The sequence below is a fragment of the Onychomys torridus genome, chromosome 8 (assembly GCF_903995425.1).
Source record: "Onychomys torridus chromosome 8, mOncTor1.1, whole genome shotgun sequence".
In the NCBI taxonomy this organism is placed as follows: domain Eukaryota; kingdom Metazoa; phylum Chordata; class Mammalia; order Rodentia; family Cricetidae; genus Onychomys; species Onychomys torridus.
Genome location: NC_050450.1, coordinates 101,769,474 through 101,784,569, shown reverse-complemented (window position 1 = coordinate 101,784,569; position 15,096 = coordinate 101,769,474). Strand labels below are relative to the sequence as shown.

Genomic DNA, 15,096 nt, shown 5'->3' with positions numbered 1-15,096 from the left:
TAATCCCTGCACTGGAGAGGCAGAAACGGGACGATCCCTAGGGCTTCCAGACCCTCCCAGCCAGTCTAACCCACTTGGTGAGTTCCAGTCCAGTAGGAGACCCCATCTCAGAGTGGGTGGACAGCACGTGACGAACAACCAGCATGGGCCTTTGGCCTACACACACACACATACACACACACACACACACACACACACACACACACACACACACACACACAGTATTCTTCTAGCATAGCTATAACTCTATTCCTGTTACCTTATTAGCTAAAGATAAAAAGAACTCTCCATGGGGAAAATAGGGCATCACTAGGGTCCCTAAGCGTGGGGGCCAGACAACTTGCCACCCTACTGCCCAGAACTCCCCTGATGGTATGAGGACTCTCATGCTGAAAAGCCCCAAAATGAGGAGCAAGGGGGTAGAGATAGCACAGCCAGGCTAGGAGAGAGCTGGGCCAGAGAGACATTAGTGAGGATGTTTATCTGAGAGCCTGTTTAAAACTCTGTAACATTCACCTAATGGGAAAATTTGAAGAGAATTCAACTGGATTTGTCCTTGTTAAACTAACATTAAGGATGTTTAACAGCTGTCTCGGGTACATCGCATTACAATCCGGAGACAGACTTGGCAAACTAATGGTTTTGTTTGTCATCAGGAGAATGGGTAAAAGAAGCTGGGCAGAGGCGGTGTGGGCAGCACTCCAGAACCCCTTCACACCCGTTTAAGGGGATCCCTGGCTCCCTGTCTTCCTGCCTGCTGACCTTGCGATAAGAACCGGGAAAGGGAAGCAGCTTGGAAAAATAAACCCAGACCTTGTAGACCAGCCCAGTTCACAGAGGGAAGGGGAAACTGATCCCCAGGGTGGAGTCTAGAGGGGGGTGGCCCTCAGAAGTCTGGTGCAGGCGAGCTGTAGCCTTAGAGTCAGCTTCAACAGGTTTAGGAAGCAGACCAATCCCAGGGCTGGGGAGATGCCTTCATCCAGACCATGCCTGCCTTGCAAACATAAGGAACTGAATTTGATCCCCAGAACCCAAGTGCAAAAAGAATTCTGCGGTAGTGAGTCACAGTTGGAACCCCAGTGCCGGGGAGGCAGAGACAGGATGATCCCTGGGGTTCACTGGCCAGCTGCTCTAGCTGAATCAGTGAGTTCCAGGCCAGTGACAGACCCTGTGTCAACAAACAAGGATGGACACCTGAGATTGACCTCTGGCCTCGATGCGTGCGTGCGCACGCATGCACACTGATCCTGAGCTTCATTTCTTGTCACTCATTGTTCATTGTCAATCACTCATTCACTCTGCAAACTTTTGACAGAGGTAAACCTCACAAAGCCAGCAAAGCAGTGACCTGGACAGGAACAGAATTCCAAGAGGGTCAGAGAGAATGGCCCAAACCTGACCCAGGGGTGGGCTCTGAGAAAGCCTCAGCTTCAGGGAATGAAGGGATGGTTGGGATGTGGTGGGCAGCACCCCCAATCATGGTAGAGTCTCTACAGACACTGTCTGGGTTTTAGCAGTGAACGGCTGGGTGGGGCTGGGGGCCTCTTGGAGGCTGCTAGAGAAGGAAGTACAGTCAGACCACCTACATCAGATCCCCCAATCACACCCCCTGGCTCCAAGCCCTTTGGGCCCCTGTCCAAAGAATCTCTTGCCTCTTCTCAGAGCCATCACGCTGGAAAACACCCTGGTCATCCTGTCCACAGTGGCTCCCGATGCTGGCCGCTACTACGTGCAGGCTGTTAACGACAAGAACGGGGACAACAAGACGAGCCAGCCTATCACTCTTGCCGTGGAGAGTAAGTAAGCGCAGGGCTGGGACGTCACTGAGCAGAAACCAGCGGGTCATTAAATCTCAGGAATGGGGCTCCAGGGGGCTGTTAGGAAGATGGAATGGTAGGGGAGGCAGGGCTAGGGTGGAGGGGTGGAGCTGTCTCCAGAGGAGGAGGAGCCACAGCCTGAGTAGGAGGACACCATTGAGGGAAGTGATGAAGGTCACAGAGGGGGAAGTGGAGTTCTAAAAGGTGCTTCCATGGCAGAGACAGCTCCAGGAAAGGGTAGGCTTATTATTAGCACTACCATGTCCACTGGCGGCTAGGAGAAGGCAGAGGCAAGTGAGAGAATGTGTGCTCACATGTATGGATGCCAGCCACCCCAGGCTCAGGTGCGGATGGAAAGAACACCCATGGAGATCGGAAGCTCGTTTTAAAAGAAGTACACACTAACTGTCTGCCCAGCTGGCACATAAAAGTGCTATTTCCGCTCCAAGCCAGGCATTCCTCTCAACAGGCTCTTCTCCAGATCTCTACCTCTGCCCCTCTTCAGATGCATGGCTCCCTGGGAGAGACAGGCACAGGAGCTCAGCCCAACATAACCCACCCCAGTATCCTAAAGCACAGAGACACTCACTCCTTCAGATGAGACCAGAGCAGGGTTCTCCCTACTAGACTGGGCTCAAGGCTAGAGAAGGTGGGGCGGATGGCCAAGGTGCCTCCTAGGCTGGACTTCATCATTAAGATGAAGTCAGGGTTTGGGGACAAGACCACCACTTCTTGAAGCAGCTGAGCACTATACAAGCTGGGAGAACCAGATGTTCACATACCTCCACATCTGTATGATTCCCACTCCCAAAGCACATCTCATTTATCATCCATGCTGCACCCAGACACACCCAGCAGCAAGTTTAGTGTCTCTGCCCCTCTTATCCTAGCTTCTGTCTGCTAGTATCCAGAACATTCCCAGCCCCTGCTGTCTCCTCCCTGGGCCTTCTGAGCTCCAACAGGACTCTTTTCTGTGAAATCTGAATTAGGGGTGGAGAATCCACTCTGGTTACTGACCAGGGAGGGTCATGGATGTCACCTTTGACCTTGACCTGAGCCAGGACTATTTATACAGGAACAAGGAATTGGTTGGCAAGGGGGAATGCTTTTTCTAGAGATTTCTCAGTGATAAGGTTACTCAGAGTCTCCTGGAATCCAGACATCTTTTTCAAGAGTTAGTGTCAAACTAGGTACAGCTCAGTGGGTTGAGGATTTGCCTACCATACACAACCCTGGTCTCCATCCTCAGTGCCACATAAAAATGGGTTGGTGACAAATGCCTGTAATCCCAGCACTTAGGAGTTAGAGGCAGGAGAATCAGGAGTTCAAGGTCATCCTTGGCTACATAGGGAGTTTGGGGTAATCTGAGACACCTGAGACAGAGAGACATGCTGGGAGTGGCCGTGCATGCCTTTAATCCCAACACCCCGGAAGAAGGGGCGGGAGGGTCTCTCATGTAGACCAGGCCATTCTTGTCTAGATAATGAAATCCTGTCTCAGAGAGAGAGATGGGGAGGGGAAGAGGAAGAGGAGGAGAAACACACACTGAGAGACAAAGTCATGGAGTGAGTTGTCCAAGTTAAATCCAGGCATCTTCTTGAGTGACTCAGTTTACCCCAGAGCCCTCCTCTGTTCCTCCTCCAGCATCTGGCTCCTCCTCTTAAGAATTGAGGCAGCCCATGCTGGCACTTTCTGCTCTACCTCAAACCAACCCAGCCTTCCAAACAGCCCAGGTGAGGCCAGAGAGCCCCCTCCCGCTCCCCTCATTGCCTCTACCCCCGCCCCCCCCCCCCAGCTCCCGTCTCCGTCTCCCTCATTCCAAAAGCCCTCCATTGCTGCATCCTCGACTGTGATTAAAGCCGGATCCGGAGCAAACTCTGCTGATTTTTAGCTAATTTCCCTCCCACGAGTGATTGCACTTCGGAACCCTGTGCCTGCTCTGACACGGTCCCCCAGCCTGCCTGCCAGCCAATTTGTGAGAGCAATTGCCACATGTCGCCCACCAGCAGCTCAGCTCCCCTGTTACCTGGCTTGAAGCCACACCCTCCTTCTCTGTCCTCCTCCCTTCCTTTCCCCATCAAGCTCTGCTCCCTCCAGCTCAGCAGCTTCTGAACAGCCCTTGGGGGAGCCATGCTCATCGTTAATGGAGAAGGAAAGAACAAGGCTGGTGACCCCTGGCATCAAAGTCCTGAAAATCCACACCCATTTGATACACACACACACACAGAGAGAGAGAGAGAGACAGAGAGAGAGAGAGAGAGAGAGAGAGAGAGAGAGAGATCAGACTTCTACTATTGTATAGAAATATAATATAGAACTAAAGAGAATATAAATATGAGCCCCACATAACGTTTAAAATTTTTCCAGTGGCCCCATTTTTATTCACTTATATTATTTATGTATTTTATTTTTTTAGAGTTGGTTTCTTTGATTTTGTTTTTGAGGCAGAATTTCACAGAGCCTTTGAACTCTCTATGTAGCTGGGGATGACCTTGAACTCCCTGTATAGCTGGGAATGACCTTGAACTCTCGATCAGCCTGCCTCCACCTCTCCAGTGCTGGGATTACAAGCATGCACCACCACACTGAAGCTTGCCTCATTTTTCACAAAGTAAAAAGGAATAAGCAGAATTCATTTTATTAATGTGTTTTATTTAACCCGATGTATCCAAAATATCCTTTTAGCATGCCATCGATATAGAATATATTAGCAAGATATTTTACATCGGATTTTTTTTTTTTTTTTGCGTGCTAAGTCTGTGAAATCTCTGCGTGTCTTACACTTGAAGCGCATCTCAATTTGAATGCTAAATCTTCATCTGAAATACGTGATCCGTATTTAGATTTCATCAGATTTACAGCCATAAAGGTATGGTCTTACACCAAAGTTGTTCCGCTTCTACTTAAAAGTGTTCTAATAACTGGATTGGGGAATCCACTTTTAATTAAATGTAAATTAGTTAAAATTAAATCTCATTAAATCATACGGACGCGAGCCACATTTCAGGAGCTTAGTGGGCATGCGTGGCTTGTGGTCCATACTGGATGGCCTGGACTTTGAGGCCTGGATACCCTGAGGATGGAAAGCTGTTGTCCTCGGGGTTGGAAATGAGCAGGTGTCCACGTCCATCAGGTCTTTTCAGGAAAGAGCTAACAGCCCTTTGATGCCCACTTGCAGCTCCTGGGGCCAAGTGAGTCACGTGTTCCCTGAGCCTGGCTGCTTCCACTATGTGGTGATATCTGAGGAAGTGCTGAGAGGAACCCGGAGGGAACTGCCCCTTGTTGCCACTGTGACAGAAATAGTCCTAGGCTGCTGGATCCAACATGGCTTCCACATGGAGCACTCCATCTGGTGCCTTGTCCCTGGGACCTTTTAAACCAGCAGTTCTCAGAAAGATGTCCTCCCTATCTGGGCCTGTCAATGAGGTCACAGCTTGCCTGTTGAGGTTCTGGTCACCACATCATCCCAGGACTGTGGGGACTGCTATGATCCATACACTCCAGAGCCACCTTGTTGGTTGTCCATCCCAGCCATGCTTGTGAGGGCCTGATCTACTTCAAGATCAATAGCCCCTCCCAGGTACCAGGTCTTGCCTCCCCAACCCTGACTGGTGGCAGGACCCTCACAAGTATGAGTTGTTCCCACAGAGCCCCAAAGCCAAAGCCTCGGCCTCTGCCCATTCTGCATCGTGGTATTGAGGATTAGCTTTAAGCCTTTATCTAGAGCGTGAGTTGAATGCAGCACACACCTGCATTCTGGTGACTGGGCTGTGCCTCACCACAAGAGGTCACAGGAAACCTGGTGGCCAAGCAAACTGATTGAGCACAGTCTCCCATCAAGCAGCACAGGACAACCAGGTATGTCCTGCAAAGGTAGGCACACCATACCTGGTGGCTTCTTACATCACCTTTGGTATCCTCCACTCTGAGGCATTTCCTCCTTCCTCGGGACTTAAGGCTCTGGGCACGCTGAAGGCTCCCTGGCGGCCTCTCTGCAGCAGTCCTCAGTGGCAGATGGTTAGGCTGCCATTATCCATACTTTATATTACATTTATTTGGGGGGCAGGACACTCATGCCACAGCACACATTTGGGAGTCAGAGACAACCTGAGGGAGTCCCTTCTGTCCTTCCACCATGTGGGTCCTGGGGATCAAATGCAGATCCTCAGACCTGGTGTCAAGTGCCTTTCACTGCTGCGTCAAGTGCCTGGTTCCCATTATCCATATTTCATAGGTGACAAAAACTGAGGGGACTGGCCAAAGAAATAATATCATCCACTTCCCGGTGGGTTTTACTAATCACTGGCAGAGTCAGGCATGGGACACATGCTAGGTAACCACCAAGCCTGGGCCCTGGGCACCACCGTGCTCTTACAGGGTCCATATCAGAAGGAAAACAAAAGTTCCTCTTGAGCTGCTAGCCACAGAAGGTCACAGATATCTCCCTCCCCAGCTCTACCAGAGTCACCCTAGCTCAGCTTCTTCTCCCAGCTTGTTCCCATCTTGGGTTCCGGCCCCTATCCTATCACCTAGACACCCCATTCCCTTGCCCCTGGCCTGGCCCTATTACCTGAGCTGTAGGGGCCTGTACCACACACTCTGTACCTTTCATGGGTCCTCCTGCACTACCACTTCCTGTTGCAGGAAGTAAGAAAGTCCAGCTGCATCCAGGCTCAGCCTTCTTCCCTCCTCAATTTCCTGAATCGATGCCAAGTCCACACTAGGTGGTCCCAAGCCTGGCACCTCTGAACATCTCCAGCCATCTAGACATCCCATCACCATCTCAAACAATGTGACAGAATCCAAACACATCTTCCTTTGAAACCCAGTTTTCTCTGGACTTCCTACTACTCTATAAAGGGGCACCATCTCTAAGCTTTCAGTCTCTCAACTACCATGACCCTTCTTCCCTCTTCCTCCACCCCTAGACAATTACTGTGGCCTGTTGGCTTCCTCTTTTCCAGCTGGGCTCCTATATCTTCAGCCACCAAGCCTAATCCGACATCCCCCAGCCAAATCTGTTTCATCCCCATGGTGGGGATGGAAAGTGGGCTTCCTAGCATATGGTACCTCTGACCTTTTGTTGCACTGTGTTAAGAATGATGCTGAGGACACATGTGGGTTTGCCTGGGTAATGTATTAGAACCATTGAGCCCTTCCCCCAGCAGGCTGAAAGGAGTGGTCTGCAGAGGGGCAGCAAGCCAAGACCATGAGCTCTACCTCCCTCTCCTTATCTCCGAGGGCCACCACTGTAGTGTCTACACCCTTGAATACTTAGTTCTCCTGTTATAGAACATCCCTCTTTCTTTTCTCAATACCCCTCAAGTCTAGGGGCTTCTCTGAAGCCATACACCCGGTATCTCTCTCAGTTGGGAACCCTTGAGCCTCTGAAACTCCCACTTCTCAGCAACCCCAAGGCCAACACTCAGCTGTGAGGTGGTGGGAACATCTCTTACCAACACTTGTAGGCTGTTACCAGGAGGACTATCTTCACTGTGTGCCTACTGTGCACAGGGCATTCTGCACTCATGCTGGGCCAGCTGAGCTACCCTACTCCAGCCTTCTTCCAGCCTCACCACAGGCATCATTAAGTCACTAATGAGCTGGCATTGACGAGCCTCCCAGCTTTCCTCTCGAGGATGACAGATCCTATCACCTCTCTATGTAGGGAATCCCCCATTCCTGATATCCACCAAGCAAGCACCTGAATTCACACTGCCCAGACAGGTGCTATATTTTTTTCCAGTACTAAGAATCAAACCCAGAACCCACAGATACTAGGCAAGCATGCTATAGCTGAACTGTGTTCCCCAGTTCCTCTTCATTTTTATTTTGAGACAGGGCCTTGCTGGGTTACACAGGCTGGCCTTGAATTCTCTGTCTTCTTGCTTCAGTCCCCCCTTCTCCCCAAGCAGCAAAGGTAACAGGCTTGCAGCACCTGGCCTAGCTCTGGTGATGACTTTTTGGTTTGGGTTTTTTTTTGTTGTTTAGACAGAGTCTCCTACAGCCCAAGCTGACCTTGAACTCAGTATATAGTTGAGGATAGCCTTGAACCCGAGATCTTCCTACCTCATGCATTCTGGGATGATAATGTGCCACCATGCCCAGTTGTTGTTTTGAGACAGAATCTCACTATAAAGCCCTGGCTGTCCTGGAACTCACTTTGTAGACCAGTCTGGCCTCGAACTCACAGAGTTCCACCTGCCTCTGCCTCCCAGGTGCTGGGATTAAAGGCGTGTGCCACCATGTCCACTACCATGCCCTATCTCTGCTGCTTCTTCTAGCTACTGTGTTGGAAATTGAACCCAGAGCTTCTTGCATGTAAGCAAACACTCTACCTATTGAGCTAAATCCCAAGCCCTGGGTAATGATTTTTATTCCCCCTTTATCCCTGAGAAAGCAGAGACTGGGTGGAATAGAGTAGCCTATCTAGGTCTCAGTCTCTGTCTCTGTCTCTCTCTGTCTCTCTCCCTCTCCCTCTCTCATACACACACACACACACACACACACACACGCCCTACCTGGGACAGAGCAAGCCTTAGGCCCAGGTCTATCCTCCTCTCCCTGTACCAGGATTCTCAGCCACCATGGTTCCCCTCCAGCCCTGTAGGCCACTGCCTGGACCTGGCTACATGCTCCGGGGGTCTCAGTGTCACACCAGCCGTCCTCATTATTTAATCTCTACCTCCCCGTAACTCGTCTTCCTCCAGGCCGTCTGTTTATCAGGCCAGCAGCCCCGGCTTGGACTCTAACAGTCTGTCTCCTCGGTGTGGCCCATTAATCTGGGCCATGGTACCTGCGCGCGGGCATGTAATAAACAACTTAGAGCACACGTTTATGGATTCAGCTATATCAGCAGCTTTCAATCCGATCGCACTTTATGGCACCTACATGAGGCTTTATATTGTTGCAATTACTCTGCTTTATATGCTGCCTTCTTGCCCCTTCATTTTACTTTATTTTTACATTTTATTCCTATTCTTCCTTGGCTGTTTCTAACAAGGCCTAGAGCTCAGCTAGGAAACCTGCCTGGGCTGGCCACAGTGGCTCACAGTGGCTGCAAGGATCTGGTGCGCCCTCCTCCTGGCCCACAGAGGGTACCCCCACACCTACACCTGTGCAAGCTGTCACAGCCTGCTCCCTCTAAAGAGTCCTGGAAGGGGGCCAACTAGATAGATCTGTTGCACGAGAAAAAAAAGTCCTCTCGGTGTATTTTAAGAGCTGGGAACAGGTGCAGAGTGGATGTTGAGGCTACAGGCAGTGTTGGGCCTGTGCTGACCCACAGAGAGGAGCCAGGCACCTCTGGAAGGGCCCGGAGTCCACAGAAAGGCTTTGCTATCACCCTGTCCACACAGCAGGACTGCTTCTTTGCCTTTGGTTTCCCAAGCCCACGCATAGACCCTCCCTCTCATTTTCATCACGGGTTGAAAGTGGACAGTGACAATGACGGTGCACATTTCATCAGTCGAATGAGTGTGTTTGCACACCTACAGACCAGCATGTGCATGTTCTGTGCTGGAGACATGGTGGCTGCCAGGACTAAACATCAGCTCAGGGGCCGTGACAAAGCCGTATGTCCAGCCTTAAGCTCCATTCATTCATACTGTCACGGGTCTGCAGTTAGAGACCAAGGTCAGGGAGTCACATGGCAGAGCCCGTGAGGACATGATTCCTGACTGGGACTAATTGTCGGCTCCTTCACTGTGTCCTCCTGTGGCTGAAGAAGAGAGGAAGGGAAAGGGGGAGGGGAAAAGAGACAGAGACAGAAGTAAGGAGTAGTGAAGGGGGGGGGGGGGGTAATACAACAGAGGCGAGAGGAGAGAAAGCTGGGACAGGAAGGGAACAGAGAGGCTGGAGATCCTAACCCCACTGCAGTGGTCACACCTTCACAACCCTCGCCAATCTCCTCAGCTTCTACAGACTCACCTCCAAAGCCATCATATCAGCATTAGGGCCCCAACATATGAGCCCTCAGGAGACACAGGCCCACCACCAGCACCACCTCAGCTCCCGTGCCAAAGCCTGGACAGGTCCCATGTAGTCACCATAACAACTTGTCACCACATGGAGGCTTCTTAGCATGAGAACAGACTTTCTGGTGGTCCTGGAGGTAAAATCAGAAACCCAGGGGTCGGTAGGTCCTCATTCTCCCTCAAGGGGCCCTAGGGACCGCCACAGCCTCCTCCACTCTGTGCAGCTGGCATCCGTGGCATTCCCTTCTTGGCTCCCATCTGTACCTCCACCTTTGCTCGGCCTCTCCCCTGTGGGTCTTGTGTCTGGAGTCCCCAATTCCTGTGCAGAAGGATGCCGTTCGCATTGGATGGAGGGCCTGCCCCAATACGATGCTGTGATCTCAGCTGAACCAGTTACATCTACAAAGACCCTGTTCTACAGCTGCTGGGTGGCCCTGAACCAGGGGAGGAGACTACTGCGAGAGTTTCTCCCCAGGAGAGATGTAAATGTCTCCCCTTTATTATAAGGTGTCAATGACAGGCCAGAGTATAATTACACCAAAGTTCCCCGAGGTGGACTAGTTGTTTCTTGTTGCTCTGGTAAAACACTTTTGACTTATGGTTTCACAGGGAGAGTCCATAATGGCAGGGAGGCATGGCAGCAGGCAGCCAGAGCAGCGAGCTGAAAGATCATCATCACTCTTTACACTCAGACGTTAGGTAGAGAAAACTGAAAGGTGGGAAAGGCTATAAACTCTCAAAGCCCACCCTCAGTGACACACTTCCTTCAACAAGGCTGCACCCCCTAAAAGTTCCATAACTGGACAAGAAATACCCCCGGTTGAGGACCAAGTGTTCGAGCGTGTGTGCCTACGGAAGGCATCGCTCGCTCAAACCACAGTACCGGGGAACCAATGGGTTACCAGGCTTACTTAGAGAACAGAGGTGAGGGTTTATTGACAGGAGCTTGGGGACCCAAAGCAGCCATATTGGAACGCCTTCACCCAGCATGGTATTGGCTTCCCTTTAGCCTTGTAGCCTCTTTTGGTTAAATTTTCCCAAGCCTGTAGAGTAGACTCTAACACACCTGACCCTGAAGCCTCCTGAAATTAGGGCCTAACTGCATGCAGATGGCTAGGGGGAGCAGCCAGAATCTTGGCTGAGGGTCCAGGGACCCTCCCCACCACTGCCTTCTCTGAGGGAGTGTCAACTGTCCACAGACGTGAGTCCAGTGGTCTCTTGCAAGCGGCAGCTGATCCGAGGAAAACGGCAGCTCTTTTGCCTGGAGGACTGTGTTCTCTAACAGGGAGGAGAGTGTGTGGTCTGGTGCAGGGGCAAGGATGGATGATGAAGTAGGTCAGTAAGGTAAACCTGGGCAGGAAGGAGTATTTTGAGGGTAGTAGAACAAGATAGTGGTGAGTGGAAGGGCATGGTTGACTTATAGGCCTCTGAGAACAGAGGACCTCCCCATACTCTCCTGACACTTAGACTCGTGAGCAGAGGAAGAGGACAGTCCCAGTCTGTCCAGAGGTGCAGCTCTGGGACCTCCCATATAGCATACTCTGTGGTCTGAGTACTAAAGTCTCCGTGTACCACGTGGGCAGGCAGAGATGAAATTTCTGATTCCACCCTCCTAATGCTTGACCTCTTCTCAGATGTTGGGGGACCTGCTGACCCCATTGCACCAACCATCATCATCCCACCCAAGAACACTAGTGTTGTAGCTGGGACCTCGGAGGTGACCATGGAGTGTGTGGCGAATGCCAGGTGGGTGGCACATGCGGGATTGATTCCCAACCAGAACTGTAGCCAGGAACAATTGTCTTTGAGGAAGGGATAAGGACTGATGAGAGTCGGGGTGGAGTCTGCAAATCCAGAGCACTCTTGAGCATGTTCAACAGGGTTTCTTATTCTTGGGTGTCCCAGGGGAAAGAGCTGCCCATGGGGAATTAGTGGAAAATAGATTTTACCCAGGCTGGGGGCTAGAGGGTGGATCAGTGTGCTCCTAACACAGAGCCGTCAAGCAGGGAAGATGATCCCTCAGAGCAGAGCCCTTCTGTATGCGGGGCTCCTGGAAGGGGACTGTGTGTATGAGAGATGACACACAGGGTGAGCACATGACTCTGTAAGGTACTCTCGTGTCTCTGCAGTCTCTCACAGAGAAGAGTGTTAGACTGTCCCTGAGCCGCCTCCTAAGAGGATTGTGGGATAAGAGTTTCCCACGGAGCCTCTCTTTCCCCCAACATGACTTGAGTCTCAAGAACCTACAGCCCAAAGAAGCAGGCAGTCTACACACAGTCACCCACATGGCCAATAGCGGTACTGAACTGAAGCCAGCTCCCCTGGAGGCCCAGCTCCCCACACAATGGGCCTCAGTCTGCTCATCTATAAAGGGAGTGTGACCTGGCACACACCTCGCCATAAGACATACAAGGGGAGCACTGACCCCAACCTGCCCTGCCTGGGTCCCGCTGGGGTTCCAGGAGAGCCGGATCCTCTCAGCAGTGTTTCTGGGAGCACATTTCACAGAGCCCAAGGTTTTCACAAGGGTGGGGAACTTGACCAGGATGTGTATTAAAGACCCCGAGAAGTCCTGTAGCCAAGAACCTACCAGAGCTTTCCATACTTGCATACCCATGGAGATCCTTTTCTAGAAGGTTCTGAGTACCCCATATAGCTAGTTCCACTCTACTTGGGGAGTTCCATCCTTAGGAACCACTAGGAGCTGGGAAGGAATTTCCAAGCAAACCAGATCACAAGTTTGGAGTACAGTGGCCCATGATGGTGGGAAGGGAGCCAAACTCTCCTTACCTCTCAAAGGTGAGAGTGGGTCTGTCTGTCTGCCCTTGTTTCCTATCTGTCCTTATCATTTCCCCTCACCCTCCACTCCTCCCGAGTCACATATTCAAAGAAGGGAAGGTGTGGTGCCCAGAAAGAGCTCAGCAAATAAGCTGGGCCAGCTGCCAGTCTCTTCCAGAGCTGTGTGGGCAGTTACCACTGTGTACTAACCCTGTTGAGAGCATTATCTGTGACTGACAGGCTCACCTGTCACCCAGGGCCTCTACAGCTGCCCCCATTCTACAGATGGGGAAACTGAGCTTCAAGGTGTTTTAAGAACTTGTCTTGACGCTTTTGGTGGTGGTGGGGGGGGGGGTGTCAAAGTGCTAGCAACCCCAAAGCCAGCTCCATCCTATTCCTTCCTGTATTTGCCCTGCCCCCCCCCATTGTCCTTCCAGAAGCCCTTGTCTGAGGGCAACTGCTTCCCTTACCCTGTAGGCCTCTGATCAAGCTGCACATCGTCTGGAAGAAAGATGGGGCCTTGCTCTCCAATGGTATCAGTGATTACAACCGCAGGCTCACCATCACCAACCCCACTGTCAGTGACGCCGGCTACTATGAGTGTGAGGCTGTGCTGCGCAGTAGCAGTGTGGCCCCTGTCACCCGGGGAGCCTACCTCTTGGTGCTGGGTAAGTCAGGACACGTGTTGGGGCTCCTCTGCCATGGGAGAAGGAAGGAACAGGGAGCGATCACAGCAGTGTGGCCAGATGCCATCTCCACGGCGGCTGGATACAAAAGCAATAAGCCTCTAATCCTGTCTCCTGGTCCTTCCCCCACAGAGCCACCCCAGTTTGTCAAAGAGCCTGAGAGACACATCACAGCAGAGATGGAGAAGGTGGTGGACATCCCCTGTCGAGCGAAAGGTAACACAGAGCCATGCGTGTGGGGACAAGGACCCCAGACCTTCAGCCTCTCTCATCCCTGTCAGGACATCTCTAAGCTCCCCCCTCCTCCAGACCACATCACTAAGCAGTGACAGGCTGGCTAGGCACTGGCACCCAGGAAACAAACAGCCAAATTACGGTAATCTCGGGCTGCAAATCAACCCACGTAACTCCAGGGTTACAAATGAGCCCAAATTACCGTAATTTCAGGACAGGTGACAGACCCAAATTGCCCATAATTTGAGAGTTGTAGACAATGCCGAATCACCATTTTGCCAGCATCTGCAGACCTGGTGTGTCTCACCTGAACAAGTGTCATCCACTCAGCCCATTTGAGGTGGGGATTGCCTGGCTTGGTCTTCTCCCCCGCTGGTCTTCCTTAACCCCAGTTTCCCGTGCTTACTGCCCCGTCCTGACAGAGTCAAGCCCAAAGGCAGCTATAGCCAGGGGATAGAGGGTTAAAAAGGTACTGTCCTGTGGAGTATGGGGACTGAAGCATCATAGCATCCAGTAGCTGAGGCAGGAGGATTGCTGTGAGTTCCAGGCTGCCCAGAGAATAGAGAATCCTGAGCCAGGCAGGGAGGAGATGTGGCCCCAGGAGCATAGAGGAGTTTACAGAGCTGCAGCTCTTCTGAGACCCTTGGGTAGAGGCAGCGAAGAGAGCCCGTGGGAGCAGAGGGGTGGCAGGTGGACAATGTCATGGCATAATCTCAGCAGGGTTGCTCGTTCTTGGCCACCCAAGGGGAGTAAGCCAGGCTGGGTTCGCAGATGAACCACATAGCCAAATCCCTCCTGTTTTCCAACTTACACATTTGCACAGAGATGAAGAAACCAATAAACAAATAAAGCTGCCTTATTTCATCTCATTCAAAATGCCATGAGCTGTGAGGTGCCCCATTATTTTATGTGCCACTAAGAAAGAAAAAAGGCTGCCAATTAAATCATGGCATTCTGTCGATTGTAAGCCACACCCTGATCCCCCATCGTGTTGCAATGAATAGCCAAGAATTGGTGTCATCCAATGCATGAAACATGGTGATGGCTGACTGCAGGGTGGAAGCGGGGAGGGGAGGGGAGGCGGGTGCAGAGCTGTGGCTGCCTCTTGAGAGTGTAGGGTGCCTCTGGGGAAGTCAAGTTTGAGCAGAGTCAGAGAGGGAGTATGAAGGGGAGAACAGGAGAGCTGAGAGACATCTATGAGGAGAGAGAATCAGGCCAAGGGTTGGAAACATCCATCTTCCTCTGTATGCAGACAAGAGATGGGACTTCTGGGGACCTCCCACAGGACAGAGACCCCTCTGCCTGCTTCTTCACCTGGGCTCCATTGTCAGGGACTGCACATGGAGATTAGCACAATACACAGAAGGCTGAGCCAAGCATTGCTGTAAAAAATTAAAGACATACCTGCCATCTCTGCTCAGGAGGTGGAGGAAAGAGGGTTGACATGAGTTCAAGGCTAGCCTGGGCTATAGTGAGTTCCAAAATAACCTAGGCTATAGAGCAGGACCTTGTCTAAAATATATGATGATGATGATGATGATGATGATGATGATGATGATGATGATGATGATGATGTAGAAGCCAATGAAGAAGAAGACAGGGGTGGAG

The 15,096-nt window shown here is 51.4% G+C and overlaps 1 protein-coding gene across 1 annotated transcript in view; it reads left to right on the top strand.

Annotated features, from left to right (window-relative positions):
• Positions 1-15,096, top strand: part of Sdk2 (sidekick cell adhesion molecule 2) — a 275,505-nt gene that overhangs the window by 167,897 nt on the left and 92,512 nt on the right. Inside the window, exons 5-8 of the mRNA XM_036196160.1 lie at positions 1,663-1,796; positions 11,425-11,536; positions 13,046-13,236; positions 13,387-13,470. Coding sequence (XP_036052053.1) covers positions 1,663-1,796; positions 11,425-11,536; positions 13,046-13,236; positions 13,387-13,470 — 521 coding nt within the window. The remainder of the gene's footprint in view (positions 1-1,662; positions 1,797-11,424; positions 11,537-13,045; positions 13,237-13,386; positions 13,471-15,096) is intronic.